The sequence below is a fragment of the Aquarana catesbeiana genome, linkage group LG08 (genome assembly GCF_042186555.1).
Source record: "Aquarana catesbeiana isolate 2022-GZ linkage group LG08, ASM4218655v1, whole genome shotgun sequence".
In the NCBI taxonomy this organism is placed as follows: Eukaryota; Metazoa; Chordata; class Amphibia; order Anura; family Ranidae; genus Aquarana; species Aquarana catesbeiana.
Genome location: NC_133331.1, coordinates 71,155,035 through 71,174,629, shown reverse-complemented (window position 1 = coordinate 71,174,629; position 19,595 = coordinate 71,155,035). Strand labels below are relative to the sequence as shown.

At 44.3% G+C, this 19,595-nt stretch overlaps 1 protein-coding gene across 1 annotated transcript; it reads left to right on the top strand.

Annotated features, from left to right (window-relative positions):
• The first annotated feature begins 319 nt into the window (after positions 1-319).
• On the top strand, positions 320-15,166 carry LOC141105827 (trypsin-like). Its single transcript, XM_073595959.1, has 5 exons — positions 320-365; positions 7,861-8,014; positions 10,451-10,704; positions 13,459-13,595; positions 14,924-15,166. Exons 1-5 carry the CDS (start codon positions 326-328, stop codon positions 15,071-15,073), a joined length of 735 nt encoding a protein of 244 aa, XP_073452060.1. The 5' UTR covers positions 320-325; the 3' UTR covers positions 15,074-15,166.
• The last annotated feature ends 4,429 nt before the right edge of the window (positions 15,167-19,595 follow it).

Below are 19,595 nucleotides of genomic sequence, written 5' to 3'. Positions count from 1 at the left end.
AATAACCCCAAACCATTAAAATTTGCCTTTAAAGGGATTAGCTTGTCCATTCCAATAAATTATTTTCTTTAATTAAAAAAATAACATTAACAAAATATGTTGAATGAGTTCAAGGGGCATACATTCAAGGTCCAAAATTATTTGTTGATTAGTTTAAGATTGTCCTTGGTAAATAGTCCTTCAACTCTCTAGTATACTATTTTTACATTGCCTTGTACAATGATAAGTTATCAAAAGTTGAGGGCAGTTCAAGCTGAAGTATTTTATTTTTTGGGTATAAATACTGGCTGCTACCACCGTCAACTCATCTGGCGTGGATTGCACCATGAAGTTCCTCCTGATCTGTATGCTCCTCGGAGCTGTTGGTGAGTTCTCCAATTTACTACTCTCTGAACATTAGTTCTTCCTCATGTCCAACATCTCAAAGTATTTTTTTTAAAGTTGCACTGCTCCCAGACATTATATAAGTGTGTCCTTTTTTTCTCACATGTTTTAAACTGTCTTGAGTAATATGTCAAGTCACTTTGTTTTTTTGTTAAAAGTCAACTCCATCAATTATTTTTTTTACATAGATCAGGGAAAGGTTAAAACTCATTTACATACATTTACATGTTACATTTTTTAATCTAATTTTAGATGATGGCTCCCTCTTTATGTCCAATAAAAACCGTAACTGTATAGGCATTGAGAGGAAATTACTTTAAAAAACACAATTAAAGGCAAAAAATCTTTTTTCATCATTCCAGTGTATCTAAAGCAAAAACTTGTTTTAGTGTTGGATAGAGTTATTTTTCTCTCTATCCCTTTGGGAGATATTCCACCACTTCCTATACCAAGAACGCAGCAGAAAGTGAGGAGGAGTGAAGGACATTCCCCACTTAGCCAGTTGTCCCTGGAAGTTTTTTAATTGCTCTCTGGATCCCATTTGAGGAGATTGCTCTCACTTCTTATTCCAAAGATACCTGTATAGGCATTTAGAGGAAATGACTCCAATAACAGACTGGGGTTCATTCACTAAAACTGGAGAGTGCAACATCTGGTGCAGCTTCCAGGTTTTATTAAAAGCTTAACCTCCCTGGCGGTATCATTATTTCAGATTTTTGATGCTCAAAGCGGTACAGTTATTTTGCATGGAAATTTGGCGTTTCATATTGTTGGCCTGTAATTCTTAGGAATAACACACTTAAATCTGTCCAAACAAGAGTCTAGTAGACATCCCGGGTATGATAAAGTTTGAAACACGAAATCATAAATTATAATATAATAAATAATTATCACAAATAATAATATAATAATAATAAAAATTATTCAATAATGTAATCAAATCAAAAACACTGAAATTTGCTCAGTTGCAGAATTGTCGCTTGTCATTACTTTCAGTGTCTGATAACGAATTTCCCCACAAATCACTATCGCTCAATTCAGCAAGTGATTCTAATTTATTATCGCTGTTTTCAAGCTGGTTTAAAACTGCTTTTGATGTAAAGGGAAGGTTTTGGTTGCTATGGACAATCTCAAGTTTCCAGGCAGAAAGAACAGTATTTATAATATAAAACTGCATGCAGGACACTGGACAGACCACTAGGGACAAAAGGGATGTGAAATTATTTCATACAGTAATGAGTTCTGTAAGATTACAGTGTACTGTATGTATTGTATGTGTTTCACTTTTTGAATTTCGCAACGGGAACGGAGCGTGGCGTTGTGATACTTCGAGCGGAGGACGGCTCGCTCACAGTGCGGGGAGACATCGCAGGATCCTGCGGACAAGGTAAGTAACTGTACCTGGAACCTGCAATGCGATCCCAAGTGTGGCTCGGGGTTATCGCTTTTGGTACTGACCTGGTAATCCACCCTGAGCCACACTTGGGAATACCATCAGGGAGGTTAGTTGAATAAGCTGATGTTAGAAGATGATTGGCTACCATGCACAGCTGCACCAGAGTTTGCACTCTCCAGTTTTAGTAAACCAGAGGTCTTGTGTCCTGTAAGACCCCTTTCACACTGAAGAGCTTTTCAAAGCACCTGAAAAAAGCACCTGAAAAGCTCACGAAAACCTTTAAAATCAATGAATGCTTTCACACTGGGGCAGTGTGCTGGCAGGGCAGTGAAAAAATGCCCCTCTCCATTGAAATGAATGGAAAGCTCTTCAAAAGTGCCTGAAAAGCTCTTCAAAAGCGCTCAGTGTTTTACTGGCGGTTTAGAAGTGCCTCAGTGTGAAAGGGGATTTTTTTAATAATTTCTCAAAAGCTCTAGAATAAAGATACAAAAAAAACAATGAAAACATAAAGAGATTCTAAATGTTTCCACTCTACCCAAATTTTTAATTTCAACTAGATGCCTTAATAAACATAGCCTTAAGCCTCGTACACACGTTCGGATTTTCCGACGGGAATTATGTGATGACAGGCTATCGGTGGAAAATCTGACCATTTGTACGCTCCATCGGACAATTGTTGTTGGATTTTCCGCGGACAAATGTTGGATCGCAGGTTTATAAATTTTCAGCGGACAAATGTCTGTTGTCGGATTTTCTGAGCGTGTGTACACAAGTCCGTCGGACAAAAGTCCAAAGTACAAACACGCATGCTCGGCAGCAAGGACGAGCCAGAAGCGGTCGGTCTTGTAAACTAGCGTTCGTAATGGAGAATTAACATTCGTACAATTCTCTTCTTCTTTAATGGGATAATAATGAAGCTGCTTTGCTGCTGATACCGATGGAGTTATTGCAAACAAATTTTCAAAGGCTTTTTTTTTTTCTAGTGATATCAAGAATAATATTATTATGCTTTTTTTTTTTATTTGGACAAGTTACCACAACACCATTATCCCGTAGTTTTTAAGATCAAAGATACAGCTATGTTGGTGTCCCGTGTCAATTTTACTTTGTATTTTTTTAAATGTAACAGCCTACTCCCAAACTGTCATTTGAAGTAAAACACAGAGCCAAGTATTATTCTCCACAATTTTTTTATTGTGCGTTAAAAAATAAAACAAATACAATTAGACATGCTATCTGCCAATATAACTTAACCAAAAAGTGTATTCTAAGCATCCAAAAATATAGCTCAACATACTAATCAACAATGCCAAGAGTTGGTGAAAGCAGGGGTCCGTCATCCGGAGATAATTCCGAAAAACATCCGGAATATTCTCCTGGAGCTCCCGCAGCAAAGGCATATGACATAATTGGTCACAATTAACAAAGCAACCAATTTTTGGTCCTAGAAATCCTCCTCCTCCTGTTCCTGCACTGGACTTGGTTCAAAAGCCAATAATAAATAACACGTTATATCCTCCGATTCTGCCACATGGCTGGTTGACAAACGGCCGTTCAGAAACGAACTGGAAAGCATGAAATGAAAAGTGCGAAATGAAAAGCGCGAAATGAAAAGTGTGAATTGAAAATCGCGAAATGAAAAGCGTGAAATGAAAAGAGCGAATAAATACCCACCAAGCTTCTACTAACACGAAATTAGTAGAAGGAGCCTAAACCAGGTAGTACGTCACTACATTCGTATTTGTTGGGCAACAATTCCTTGGCGTTTGTATGCAAGACAAGTTTGGGCCAACGCCCTTCGGACAATAGTCCACAGTTTTGTTGCCAACAATCGGATCATGTGTAGGATGCTTTAGAGTTATTTAAAGTGTACTTGAAGCAAAAACTTTTTTATGTATTAAATAATTTTTTTTAGTTTTGGGTAGCATATGAATGACATTTTATTTTTCTCTGTGTCTAATTTGGGAAATTTTTCCACCACTTCCTGTACCACAAATGCAACAGGAGATTAGGGTAAATGACTTCCCAGTGTTGGTTACTGTTGTCACAGAACAAATAGAGAATCTCCCCATCTGAAGCACAGACAGCAATAAAACATAACCACTTCAGTTCCGGAATGTTTACCCCCCTTCATGACCAGGCCATTTTTTGTGATACGGCACTGCGTTACTTTAACTGACAATTGCACGTTGTGCGACGCTGTGCTATAAACAAAAAAAGGCTGACAATTTTGAACAAAAAAACAATATTTTTTACTTTCTGCTATAAAACATACCCAATAAAAAAATGTAAAAAATCTAATTTCTTTATCAATGAAGGCCAATATGTATTCTGCTACATGTTTTTGGTAAAAAAAATCCCAATAAGCGTATATTGATTGGTTTGCGCAAAAGTTATAGCGTCTAGAAACTATGGGATATATCTTTGGAATTTGTATTTATTTATTTGTTTTACCAGTAATGGTGGCGATCAGCCACTTATAGCGGGACTACAATATTGCGGTGGACAAATTGCACACTCACTGACACTTTTTGGGGTCCAGTGACACGAATACAGTGATCAGTGCCAGTGGCGTCACTAGGGTTGGTGTCACCTGGTGCCGAAAAAATTGGTGTCACCCCCCCTCCACCAACTACCTCAGTACAGACCCCCCTCCACTAACTACAGACCCCACTCCATCAATATAGCCCCCCTCCCTCAGTACAGACCCCCTTCCATCAATATAGACCCCCCACTAAGTACAGACTCCCCGCCCTCAGTACAGACCCCCTCCATCAGTACAGACTCCCGCTCAGTGCAGACCCCCTTTCCTCAGTATAGACCCCACACTAAGTACTGACCCCCTCCCTCAGTACAGAAACCCTCCCTCAGTGCAGAGTCTGCAGACCCCCCTCCATCAGTATCAACCTCCCACCTCAGTGCAGACCGCCCCATCAGTACATACACCCCCCTCAGTGCTGACCCCCATCAGTATAGAATCCCCACTCAGTGCAGAGCCCCCATTAGTATAGAATCCCCCCAGTGCAGAGCCCCCATTAGTATAGAATCCCCCCAGTACAGAGCCCCCATTAGTATAGAATCCCCCTCAGTGCAGAGCGCCCCATTAGTATAGAATCCCCACTCAGTGCAGAGCCCCCATTAGTATAGAATCCCCCCAGTGCAGAGCCCCCATTAGTATAGAATCCCCCCAGTACAGAGCCCCCATTAGTATAGAATCCCCCTCAGTGCAGAGCGCCCCATTAGTATAGAATCCCCCTCAGTGCAGAGCCCCCATTAGTATAGAATCCCCCCAGTGCAGAGCCCCCATTAGTATAGAATCCCCCCAGTGCAGAGCCCCCATTAGTATAGAATCCCCCCAGTGCAGAGCCCCCATTAATATAGAATCCCCCTCAGTGCAGAGCCCCCATTAGTATAGAATCCCCCCAGTGCAGAGCCCCCATTAGTATAGAATCCCCCTCAGTGCAAAGCCCCCCATTAGTATAGAATCCCCCTCAGTGCAGAGCCCCCCATTAGTATAGAATCCCCCCAGTGCAGAGCCCCCATTAGTATAGAATCCCCCCAGTGCAGAGCCCCCATTAGTATAGAATCCCCCCAGTGCAGAGCCCCCATTAGTATAGAATCCCCCTCAGTGCAGAGCCCCCCATTAGTATAGAATCCCCCTCAGTGCAGAGCCCCCCATTAATATAGAATCCCCCTCAGTGCAGAGTCCCCCATTAGTATAGAATCCCCCCAGTGCAGAGCCCCCATTAGTATAGAATCCCCCCAGTGCAGAGTCCCCATTAGTATAGAATCCCCCCAGTGCAGAGCCCCCATTAGTATAGAATCCCCCTCAGTGCAGAGCCCCCATTAGTATAGAATCCCCCTCAGTGCAGAGCCCCCCATTAGTATAGAATACCCCTCAGTGCAGAGCCCCCCATTAGTATAGAATCCCCCCAGTGCAGAGCCCCCATTAGTATAGAATCCCCCTCAGTGCAGATCCCCCATTAGTATAGAATCCCCCCAGTGCAGAGCCCCCATTAGTATAGAATCCCCCCAGTGCAGAGCCCCCATTAGTATAGAATCTCCCTCAGTGCAGAGCCCCCCATTAGTATAGAATCCCCCTCAGTGCAGAGTCCCCCATTAGTATAGAATCCCCCCAGTGCAGAGCCCCCATTAGTATAGAATCCCCCCAGTGCAGAGTCCCCATTAGTATAGAATCCCCCCAGTGCAGAGCCCCCATTAGTATAGAATCCCCCTCAGTGCAGAGCCCCCATTAGTATAGAATCCCCCTCAGTGCAGAGCCCCCCATTAGTATAGAATACCCCTCAGTGCAGAGCCCCCCATTAGTATAGAATCCCCCCAGTGCAGAGCCCCCATTAGTATAGAATCCCCCTCAGTGCAGATCCCCCATTAGTATAGAATCCCCCCAGTGCAGAGCCCCCATTAGTATAGAATCCCCCCAGTGCAGAGCCCCCATTAGTATAGAATCTCCCTCAGTGCAGAGCCCCCCATTAGTATAGAATCCCTCTCAGTGCAGAGCCCCCCATTAGTATAGAATCCCCCCAGTGCAGAGCCCCCATTAGTATAGAATCCCCCCGGTGCAGAGCCCCCATTAATATAGAATCCCCCTCAGTGCAGAGCCCCCCATTAGTATAGAATCCCCCCTCAGTGCAGAGCCCCCCATTAGTATAGAATCCCCCTCAGTGCAGAGCCCCCCATTAGTATAGAATCCCCCTCAGTGCAGAGCCCCCATTAGTATAGAATCCCCCCTCAGTGCAGAGCCCCCATTAGTATAGAATCCCCCCAGTGCAGTGCCCCCATTAGTATAGAATCCCCGCAGTGCAGAGCCCCCCATTAGTATAGAATCCCCCCTCAGTGCAGAGCCCCCCATTAGTATAGAATCCCCCTCAGTGCAGAGCCCCCCATTAGTATAGAATCCCCCTCAGTGCAGAGCCCCCCATTAGTATAGAATCCCCCCTCAGTGCAGAGCCCCCCATTAGTATAGAATCCCCCCAGTGCAGAGCCCCCATTAGTATAGAATCCCCCCAGTGCAGTGCCCCCATTAGTATAGAATCCCCGCAGTGCAGACCCCCCATTAGTATAGACACCCCCTGCACATGTCCACCCACATACTGTATACATGAAGTTTACAGACCTCAGAACAGCGCGGATGATACACACAGTCGTGTGTGTCCCTCGGGCTCCTCCTCCTCCTGTGTGACTGTAAACAGAGAGGAGGGGGAGGCGGCTTCAGACCGCTGTGCTGAGGGACACAGCACAAGTCCCATGGTGCAGATCAGGGCAGCGGGCAGTGTTAGCGGTGCGTGCCGCTACCTACGGGTGTCACCCCTCTGGCGGGTGTCACCCGGGTGCGGCCCGCACCCCCTGCACCCACCTAACAACACCACTGATCAGTGCTAAAAAAATATGCACTGACAGTGTACTAATGACACTGGTATGGAAGGGGTTAACATCAGGGGCTATCAAATGGTTAACTTTGTTCCTAGGGAGTGCTTTCTAACTGTGTGGGGAGGTGCTTGTACAGTGGGAAGGCAGAGATCCAGCAGAAACACAGGATCTCTACCTTCCCTTATCACAGAATGGTGATCTGCCTTGTTTACATCACTCTTCTGCCTTTGTCTCGAATAATCAGCGTTTCCTGGCTGATTGGCTCCCACTGTGTACAATCACAATGGGAGTGGGTTGCCAGCAGTGCGTATGCGTGCCCCAGACCAAGAAGTGCAGAATCACGTACAGGTACGTGATTCTGCGCAGAGGAGCTGCTGCCCCATAGTAAATGTATGTGGGTCAGTCGGCAAGAGGTAAACAGAGGTTCAAACCCTTCCCACTCCATTCAAAACTTAAGAAATACACTAATGACAAACACTGCAAGGAGAAAAGTGCAGTACACAAATCAACCAATAAGAATCCATCTTTTGCCAGTTTGGCTCTAGCAAAGTGGATTCCATTAGTTGCTATATGTTGCTGCACTTTGTATTTAGCACTTACATGCTTGCTTTGCTTATTGAAAAAAGACAATTGGAATATGAAGTAAATTTCATAATGTACTCAATATGTTTGACCTCTCCTCTTTTCTACAGCTGCCCTTGATGATGATGATAAGATTGTTGGGGGATACACCTGTGGTTCACATTCTCAACCCTGGCAGGTATCTCTGAACTCTGGATATCACTTCTGTGGTGGCTCCCTGCTTAACAGCCTGTGGGTGGTCTCTGCCGCTCATTGCTACAAGGCGTAAGTTACCTCTCCTAAATATATAATGGCAATCTATAGTGTGTTTTTAGTGAGAACATAGCTAATGTATAGAACAGGTGTACTTCATTGGCTTCATATGCACGTTATTACAAGATGTAAGTTACTCAAATTAGGTATTTATAACACTCTTGGCAAAAAAAAAAAAAAAAAATAGTTTTCTTTTGGCAATTAAGCTTGAGGAACACACTGTTATCTGTCTTTTCATAACTCCCCAGAACTTGGCTGATAATACACTATATTAGTCAAAAATTGTCTGATACCTGACCACAGCACCTGCCTATATGTCAGTGATTGTATCATTCAGACATGACACCAAATGTATGTGAATACCCCTCCAATTAATTGAGTTCAGGTGAATGAAGGATATAGTTAATAGTACAGCATAGAAAAACATTTTAGACAATTGTGCATTTCCAACTTGTGGTAACAATTTGGTGAAGACCTTTTCCCGTTCCAGCATCACTGTGCCCCTGTGTACAAAGCCAGCTCCAGAATATGGTTTAATGAGTTTGGCGTGGAGGAATTGGAGTGGCCTCAGCTCTACTGAACAACTCAAATTCAGTTTAATTCAAATTCGGATAATAAGCCAGGGATTGTCCAACATCAGGACCTGATCTCACAAATGCTCTGGCAAATTGGGAGAGGGGTGGGGGCATAATTCCATATTACTGTTCAGGACGACAAATGGGTGATGCAATGACATCATCTTGAGTTTTGCCATTTTTCTTAGGTACACATTATCGTTTACATTTCAAACTGGGCACAATCCACTTTAATGCCCTTACAGCATTAAAAACATTGGTTCACTTAAGCGGTTTATTCTCAGTACTAAAACTTAACACATGTGTCTAGCCTGCAGGGCCGGTGGAAGAATTTTTGTCTACTTAGGTGAAGGTTCATTTTGGAGCCCCCACAAACCGTCCTCTTACCACCCCCTCCCCCCACAATGCAAACCCCCACCCCACATGGCACAAGAGGTGGGCAGAGACTGCGGGCCTAGCACAAGAGGTGGGCAGAGAGTGTGGGCATGGCACAAGAGGTGGGCAGAGACTGTGGGCATTGCATAAGAGAGAGACGGTCAGAGACTGCATACAAGGCACAAGAGATGGGCAGAGGCTGCGGGCATGGCACAAGAGCTGGGCAGAGACTGTGGGCATGGCACAAGAGAGAGAAAGTCAGAGACTGCAGACATGGCACAAGAGATGGACAGAGACTGTGGGCATGGCACCTAGGGGGCGCTTTGAGAGGAGAGAGGGCTTGTGCTGGGGTGGTGGTGTTCAGACTTAACATCCTTCTTCCCCCAGCACAAGTCCTCTCTCCTCTCAAAATGCCCCCAATCCTCTTAGCCCCCCCCCCCAAATCACTGCCAGTATTTATTTCCAGCTTGTCTCCCTCACCTTCCTACTGTGTTCCCTCTCCCTCCCCCCCTCATCTGTATTTTGTGTAATAATCACAGACCTCAGATCAGCACAGAGCATGCTCGGCAATGTCTCTCCTCCTCCTGTCTGTGTACAGGAATACATCACAGCCGAGGAGACTCTGTGAAAGGCAAGCGGTGGGCAGAGAGAGAGGCCGGGTGCCATGCAGAGCAGAGATCACGGTGTGTGGGACACTAAACACCCTGCATAAGCAGCGGGACTGGTGACACTGGTGCCCACACGAGCGCTCCTGCTGGGCAAGTGACTGGAGACAAGTGCCAGAACTTGTTCTGACACTTGCCTCTGCTCCAGGAATCGCCGGGAATTCAGGACCAATCCAGGATTAGGTATGAATTTACCGCCCCCGCCACCCTGGCGCCCTCAGGCGGCTGCCTGAACTGCCTTATGGTGGCGCCGGCCTTGCGAGCCTGTCTAGTTCTGGCTGCACAACAGAATTCCTTTTTCGCAGGGAAATAGATCATGTGTTAAGATTCCCTTGCAGTAAACATAGTTTTAACTTGCCATCACACAAAATCTCACTATAAAGCAACATGGCTTTACTAAGATTTTCGAGATATGAGTGAGACCATCATGAAGGTAGCTCTCTCCTACTGTATATGGAGAACAATTACAGCATTGTCATAACAGCTCTTGAGCTTTCTAATTTCTCAGGTACACACAGTTACCCTTTCCTAGCCAGATTGGCTTTGTGATTTCATCTCTCATGGTGGAAACAAACTTGAGTGTCTGTTTAACTATAATATACAATGTTAAAAGTTATCCCTTAATATGCTTCAAAGAATAGCATACGATTGATTTTCTAACTTTTTACATATCACTGAAATAGGAGCATGTACCAACCACTAGTAGTACATGTTCCATACTAAGCAAACCTACACTGCTGCTTAATTGAAAAAAAAATTACTGGCTTCTAGCCAGAATTCCTTTGTTTGAGATACAAATGTAAACTGATTATATTGAATTTGTCTCTATACAGGAGCATGCAGGTCAGACTCGGAGAGCACAACATCGCTGTCTCTGAGGGTACTGAGCAGTTCATCAACTCTGCCAAGGTCATCAGACATGCCAGCTACAACTCCAGAACCACTGACAATGACATCATGTTGGTCAAGCTGGCCTCTCCTGCCACCCTCAACTCCTACGTCAAGACCGTGCCTCTGCCCAGTGGCTGCGCTGGCGCTGGAACCAGTTGCGTGATCTCCGGATGGGGCAACACTCTGAGCAGTGGAAGTAAGTAGAAAGAAAACAACTTTGAAATATACAGTGCCTTCAAAAAGTATTAATACTGCTTGAAATTTTCCACATTTTGTCATGTTACAACCAAAAACGTATATGTATTTTATTGGGATTTTATGTGATAGACCAACACAAAGTGGCACATAATTGTGAAGTGGAAGGAAAATGATAAATGGTTCCAATCCACAGTTCAGGTGGGAGAATCTGTCCACAGGACAGCTATTAGTCAAGCACTCCACAAATCTGGTCTTTATGGAAGAGTGGCAAGAAGAAAGTCATTGTTGAAAGAAAGCCATAAGAAGTCCTGCTTGCAGTTCGCGAGAAGCCATGTGGGGGACACAGCAAACATGTGGAAGAAGGTGCTCTGGTCAGATGAGACCAAAACTGAACTTTTTGGCCTAAAAGCAAAACGCTATGTGTGGCAGAAAACTAACACTGCACATAACCCTGAACACACCATCCCCACCGTGAAACATCGTGGTGGCAGCATCATGTTGTGGAGATGCTTTTCTTCAGCAGGGGCAGAGAAGCTGGTCAGAGTTGATGGGAAGATGGATGGAGCCAAATACAGAGCAATGTTAGAAGAAAACCTGTTAGAGTCTGAAAAAGACTTGAGACTGGGGTGGAGGTTCACCTTCCAGCAGGACAACAACCCTAAACATACAACCAGAGCTACAATGGAATGGTTTAGATCTAAGCATATTCATGTGTTAAAACGGCCCAGTCAAAGTCCAGACATAAATCCAAATGAGAATCTGTGCAAGACTTGAAAATTGCTGTTCACAGACAATCTCCATTCAATCTGACAGAGCTTGAGCTATTTTGCAAAGAAGAATGGGCAAAAATGTCACTCTCTAGATGTGCAAAGCTGGTAGAGACATCCCCAAAAAGACTTACAGCTGTAATTGTAGTGAAAGGTGGTTTTTCAAAGTATTGACTCAGGGGGCTGAATACAAATGCATGCCAGACTTTTCACATATTTATTTTTAAAGCATTTTTGTGTTAGTCTATCACATAAAATCCCAATAAAATACATTTATGTTTTAGGTTGTAACATGACAAAATGTGGAAAGTTTCAAGGGGTATGAATACTTTTTCAAGGCACTGCAGTATCATCTTGCAGGCAATCTTGAAATGCATGTCAATAATAAGATTAGAGTTTTGTTTGAAGACTCTTTAAATCATCCTCCTATGTTCTCGAAAAGCTGCCATGGGCTTTGCTGTTGGGGTATAAAGTGATAGTTGGTGTTGGTCCTCCTACTATAGTTATTATAGTTAATATAGTAATGGTAAAATTGGTTTTAAGTAGTCTAATATTTTGCCAGATATAATCATTGTTTTGTATATGTCTGATGCCAATAAATCAAGGCAAAGATTTTTTTTTGCATTGTTCATTTAATGATATTCTGTGTCTTCATCTCTTGTACGTTTTTTTTTTTTAAGACGCCTGGTCTAGATTTGAAGCAGAACTTTACCCATGACAACGCAATGATAAACAATGTTCTTTAACAAGGACACATTAATATTAATGCCATCAAAATTAGTGTATACCATAAACTGCCTCCAGCTTCTTCCCCTGTTTCTTCTTTTTGGAGGCTGCCATTTTGCGGAAGCCCAGGGCCCTAGGATAGCACTAAATATTTAGGCTGTCAGTAGATTGGCATCTAGTGGCTCTGATTTTTGGCACAAATGCCAAAAATGGAGAGCAACTGAGCATGTGTAGAGCAGGGTAAGACCGTGTTTTACTGGATTTTAAACAGTATAGCACTTATTTTTAATGTTTTACATAGCTATACCTGCAATGGGGGCCAGACTGAAGTGATCTAGCAAGACTTCATTTTCTGACTAACGTTCCACTTTAATACAATTAATTCCAGATTAGTAATACTAATATATTTCTCAGCATTAACATAACATAAACAATACACTTTCAAAATGTATATATAATTTTCAGCATGTGAGCCAATGTAAGAACACATTTTTTCTCAGTAGAAAAAAATAAGGGGGTTTATAAAGATTTGCGTTCTGCAGGTTTTTTTTTTTTTTTAACTTTATGAACATGTCTTTTTTTCAGCCTAAGGCCCCTTTCACACTGAGGGGTTTGCAGGCGGTATTGCGCTAAAAATACCGCCTGCAAACCGCCCCTAAACAGCCTCCGCTGTTTGTTCAGTGTGAAAGCCCGAGGGCTTTCACACTGAAGCGGTGCGCTGGCAGGACGGTGAAAAAAGTCCTGCAAACCGCTTCTTTGGAGCGGTGAAGGAGCGGTGTATTCACCGCTCCTAAACCGCTCCTGCCCATTGAAATCAATGGGACAGCGCGGCTATACCGCGCCAATACCGCGGCTATAGCCATGCTGTACGAGGGATTTTAACCCTTTTTCGGCCGCCAGCGGGGGTTAAAACCGCACCGCTAGCGGCCGAATACCGCTGCAAGAACGACGGTACAGCAGCGCTAAAAATAGCGCTGTTGTACCGCCGACGCCCCCACCGTCCCAGTGTGAAAGGGGCCTAAGTATGGAACTATACTTAGTTTCTAAATCACTGCATCTCCAATAGATTGTACACACAATTGCTTAAAAGTTTTAAGATTACCTGAAAGTGTTTATCACCTCCTTGTTATTTCATAGCGTTCAATTTACTTATTTTACTCCATTTGGTAGTGCTGATTGTTATTCCGCAGCACATTACAGAAGTTGGAACCATTCATATTAGAAATCATTTAGTAAATGTTGTTTTATTTTATTTGTAGCCAGCATGCCTAACCTCCTTCAGTGTGTGAACGCTCCCATCCTGACCACCGCCCAGTGCAGCAATGCCTACCCCGGTCAGATCACCTCCAACATGATCTGTGTTGGCTACCTGGAAGGTGGCAGAGATTCATGCCAGGTAATATACCCTTTCTTTTATTTTACCATTAGGACAAAACATTATTACTGGATATATTTATTGATGAAAATAAACCTTTGTGTGCTAAGAGTGAAATGCATACAAACAGACTAAACTGTTAAAGTGGAACCAAACTCTCTCAATCAACAGTAATTATTTTTATTCCCTATGCTGCTAGTATTAGTAAATCAATAGGAAGTTGTAATAAATGTACTTGCTTTGCACACCCTCCTGCCTGCCTAAGCTAAGGGAAGTGGAAGTAAATCAACCGCCCTTACTCAAGATGGCCACAACTAGAAATGCTGGAGGGGTGTTCTAACTAAACTAAATAAAGCATGGAGACATGGATGAATGGGTGAGCTTGCTGTGAATATTAAAAATAAATTTTAATAGCGTTTTGAGTTTGTGATGATCAGATACAGTTTAGTTCCATTTTAAAAATGGCGTTTTTTTTAATGTATTGGTGCTTTAGCCATATATCAAACTGCTCTGTGCCATGGCTATGTGTCTGAGCACTAGTCCAGATCTCCAGCATAATTCTGGTCTGACACACCCCCAGCAGGGTCACAACTAATGTGCTCCAATCAACAATGTTCATGCTCCCTGAGCTTCATTGTTGATTGGAACACCATGTACGGTGTGTGTTGGTCCACTGGAGACCACTACGCTATGTGCAAGAGAAGCATTGTTGATTGGAGCACCATGTATGAGGTGTGTTGGTGCTCTGGAGACCACTACGCTATGTATGAGAGCAGCAGTCTGTATCTCCAACATACTGCTGGCACTGGGTAGTTTGAAATATGGCTAACATATGGTTAACATATTTCTCATTTGTCATTTTCTTTTTGTGTCAGAGCTCTAGTCCAGATCTCCAGCATACAGTAGTATGCTGGAGTATGACACACCCCCAGCAGGGTCACAACTAGTGTGCTCCAATCAACAATGTTCATGCTCCCTGAGCAGCATTGCTGATTGGAGCACCATGTATCGGGAGTGTCCACTGGAGACCACTACGCCATGTGTAAGAGAAGCATTGTTGATTGGAACACCATGTATGGGTGTGTTGGTCCACTGGAGACCATTACACTATGTGTTTGAATTATGGCTAACATAAGTTTGATCAAGTGTCCCATAGGGCTATATTCCCACAATTATTATAATTTATCTTCTACCTGTGTATATTTTCTCATTATTTTTCAACTCTTTGTTTTCTTCAGTTTTTTTAAGTAATTCTTAACCATAATATTCCTTTGCTTTCCATATGTTTCTATCAAACAGCCACATTTCAGTCATGTCCTCAGGTTCTAATAATTCTTTCTTCTTCTCAGGGTGACTCTGGTGGCCCCGTGGTGTGTAACGGACAGCTTCAGGGTATTGTCTCCTGGGGATATGGCTGTGCCCTGGCTAACTACCCCGGTGTCTACACCAGGGTCTGTAACTACAACTCCTGGATTGCCAGCACCCAGGCCGCCAACTAAATATTCTTATTTAGTCTATTTGTCTTACACTTTCTATTACTTTTTACAACTTTGTATTAAAAGGTTTGTGAATAAAGAAAGAGTACCCTAAAAGTATTGATTATTGTGTGGATTCAACAAAACCTAAAAAAAAAAAAAAAAATAGAAAAGCCATATATGTGAATGAAAAACACAAAATGCTATTAATTTCAAAAAATATTTATTCTTAAAATGGTTCCCAGCCAAAATGATTTATTGATACGGGATAAAAAAAAAAAAAAAACGTGAATACAATACGCAGCATTGCATAAAGATATTACACATAGGGATTTAGCTGATTTTAACAGATATTATAAGGCTGTGTTGGTGTTACGGATAGCAGATTGGACACTTGTGCCGCGTACACACGACCGCACATTGATCGGACATTCCGACAACAAAATCCATGGATTTTTTCCGACAGATGTTGGCTCAAACTTGTCTTGCATACACACGGTCACACAAAATGCTATTAATTTAAAAAAATATTTATTCTTAAAAAGGTTCCCAGCCAAAATGATTTATTGATCATATTGATCGTAGCAATGAGTAAAGATATAACACATAGGGATTTAACTGCACCTGATTTTAACAGATATTATAATGCAGCGTACACACGATCAGACATTCCGACAACAAAACCGTGGATTTTTTTCTGACGGATGTTGGCTCAAGCTTGTCTTGCATACACACGGTCGCACAAATGTTGTCGGAAATTCCGAACATCAAGAACGTGATGACGTACAACACGTACGACGAGCCGAGAAAAATGAAGTTCATTAGCCAGTGCGGCTCTTCTGCTTGATTCCGAGCATGCGTTGAACTTTGTGTGTCAGAATTGTGTACTCACGATCGGAATTTCCGACAACGGATTTTGTTGTTGGAAAATTTGAGATCCAGATCTCAAATTTTGTGTGACGGAAATTCCGATGGAAAATGTCCGATGGAGCCTACACACGGTCGTAATTTCCAACAAAGAGCTCCCATCGAACATTTTCCATGGGAAAATCCGACCATGAGTACGGGGCATTAGGTCAAGTGAAAAGATTGGGTAAAGATTTAAAACACATTAAGCAAAGTGCCACTAAGTAAAGTAATATGGGTTCCACAACAATATCACATGTTTTCTAAGGACACAAGTGTTTTAACGTTCAGGCCCCTTTCACACTGGGGCAGGGGCGGCGTCGGCAGTAAAACGGCACTATTTTTAGTGTCGCTTTACCTTCGTTTTAGCGGCGGTATTCGGCTTGCTAGCGGCCGAGAAAGGGTTAAATCCACCGCAAAGCGCTGCTGCAGCAGCGCTTTGCCGGCGGTATAGCCACGCTGATTTTAATGGGCAGGAGCGGTCCTTCACTGCTCCAAAGATGCTGCTAGCAGGACTTTTTTTCCCATCCTGTCAGCGCACCACTCCAGTGTGAAAGCCCTCGGGGCTTTCACATTGGAGACACAGGAGCGGCTCTTTCAGGGAGCTTTGCAGGCGCCCCAGTGTGAAAGGGGTCTTAATGTATTTAAGATTTGGGATTTGGGGGGCGTGGCCAAGACCGGCATGTGAGAAGAAGTGTGTCTCACAGCTCCTCTCCAGCACAGCTCACCGATCCTCTCCCAGCAGCGATCCAGAGCTAAAAAACGGCTATCCAGCTGGCTACCGACCCACTTACCCTCCTGGATCAACCACCGGCTTTGTGCACCCGGGGGAAAGCAAAAAAAAAGGAGGAAGAAATGACCTCCGAAATCCAAGATGGCGCCGCCGCGGCCCTGGCACAGCGCACACCGCGAGGCACTGAGAAGTCCAGAGAGGCAGCTAATAAGAAGACCCAGAAGTTACAGGGTAAGGAGTACCCAAGGGACATGCTATACTATACTCAAAAGCTGGGGGGGCCCCAGGATCATAGCGCAGGGGGTTCGGCTGAACTGCCTCATGCTGAGGATCGCAGGCCAGGAGAGCTGAGTTCACTGCACACTGACATGCAGGGAGAAACAGACGCTGCTGCTGAGAGGCCCTCCTCACTCCACATAGACACTGATACAGAAGAGTCTGAACAACCAACTCTAGCTGATATACTCAGAGCTGTGCATGTCTGCACAGCGTCTGTGAACACTCTCAAAGAGCAATTTGGTGGGTTGAGAGAGGATGTGTCCCTGTTGAGACAGGATTTGCAAAAGATCCGAGAGCGTACAACTGCAGTGGAAAGCAGAGTGAGTGACATAGAAGACCAACTTCCGCCAGTAGCTCGGGAGGCACATGCGGCCTATCAACTTGCTAAAGACACTAACAATAGAGCAGATGATATCGAAAATCGCTTGAGACGCAATAACATACGCATTATAGGTCTGCCAGAGAAAACGGAAGGAAGAGATGTTACAACATTTGTAGAAAACTGGTTAGTCGAAATATTTGGAAGAGAAATCTTTTCCCCATTCTTTACGGTGGAGAGGGCGCACCGCACGCCAGGCCGCCCGCTACAACCGGGAGCCCCCCCCAGACCCATCCTTGCCCGGCTTATGCATCACCGAGACAGAGAAGCAGTTCTAAGGCATGCACGGGAGAAAGCTAATGTCCAGGTAAATGGGGTCAGAGTGTCGTTTTACCCCGACTTCTCAGCTGAGGTCCAAAAACGCAGAGCTAAATTCTCGGATGTGAAAAGGCGCCTAAGAGCTCTGCAGCTTCCCTATGCCATGCTGTACCCGGCCAAGCTCAGAGTGACCGCCGACAGACAGGCCCATTTCTTTGAATCAGCACAAGATGCAGCCATGTGGTTGGACCGCAACGAACAGGCCCTAAGACGCCGAGCCAGAGAAGAAGGAGAAGATCCCGCCTGAGGTATACCGAGGTAGATGACTTCTGGAGAACTATACTGCTGAATCACAGTAAGATTGTTTGCAGCTCACTTATTGCCCTTTGAAGAATGTGGACATTCCCCTCTCGATCCTGCAGTGTACACTACCCATATTCCTTTGCCTGGGGGAATGTTTCTGCCTTATGCTGCTGGGAGCCTTGATATTGCTACGCGTTCAGTGAGCTATCTTGTGAAGTAGGCAAGAGAAAATGCGTTCTTTCCAAGTGAGAGATGAATCGAGAAGGCCACGTTGGCCTAGGTTTCATTACCATTTACATGGGCTTGTCCGGTTGACAGCCTGGCTTTTGGTTTTTGTTGCTTTTTTTTTACCACAGTTTTGTTACTCATACCGAGATATTTGCTACCGAGGAGATCCTTACTGGAAGTACCGCACCTTACTAACTCTCATCACCGTGGTCATTGAAGTTACAATCAAGCTTGAATTTCCTGGCTGGACACAACGGGAAAAGACAAAGACCCCAGCATTTTTTTTTTGGGGGGAAGCTCCCCCAACCACTTTTGCCCCTGATGATTCAAGTATATCGGGGGGAAATCTGAACGAGACTCTTAAGTGGTCCCAACCCCTGAAGTCATGCTTAGGTTTGCCCAATGGTTGAACTGCCAATAATTTCCTGGAATGTAAGAGGTTTGAGCTCCCCCCTTAAACGTATGATGATTTCCACATGTTTGAAAAAATACCACCCTATGATCTTATGCATGCAGGAGACCCATTTAACGGCCGAAACCAGGTGCTGTCTCAGGTATGCATGGGTGGGGAAAGCTTATCATTCCACTCACACCTCGTACTCAAGGGGGGTGAGTGTGGTGATCCATAACTCTGTAGATTTTCAGGAATTTGATGTATGCGTAGATGATGAGGGACGATATGTATTTTTACATTGCAGAATTGGAAAGCTGAACTGTATATTGGCTTGTGTATACGTGCCCCCGCCGTTCACGGCGGCTGTTCTCCGGCTATTACTCACTTATTTAGAGGGCCGACCGGATTTGCCGTTGCTGATAGTGGGGGACTTCAATTGCTGGTTGAGTCCCTCCGTGGACAGGCACCCCTGTTTGGGGGCCCCTGTGACGCGGGGAGACTCTCCATTGCTTAGATTGCTTAATGAGGTTGGGTGGGTAGATATATGGAGACTGAGGAATCCGAATGAAAGGCAGTTCTCTTGCTTCTCCAAGACCCACGGGACGTTGTCTAGAATTGATTTGGCTGTGGGTAACCTCGCCATGCTCCCGTCTGTCTCAGAAGTGCAGTATAAACCCCGTAGTGTCTCAGACCACTCACACTTAGTGATTAGCCTGATTATATCCCCGAAATTTGGGCTCCCTAGAGTCCCATGGAAATTCAACGCCTTCTGGCTGAAACTATTTCTAACTCACGGGGAGACGGAGCGGAGCATGGGGGAATTTTTGAACGCCCGGGAATTTTTACAGTCCCCGATGGAACAGTGGGACGCTTTTAAGGCCTATATGAGAGGGTTGCTCATTTTAGAAATAGGCAAGGTAAAGAAGAACTCATCAGAGCATAAGGAGGAACTTGAAAGACAGGTAGGGGTCCTGGAGGAGTCCTATGTGCGTACCCCGACCGACTCCGCCAGAGAGGCATGGCAGTCAGCTCAATCTGCTTATGAGAGACTGCTGTCCTCAACGGC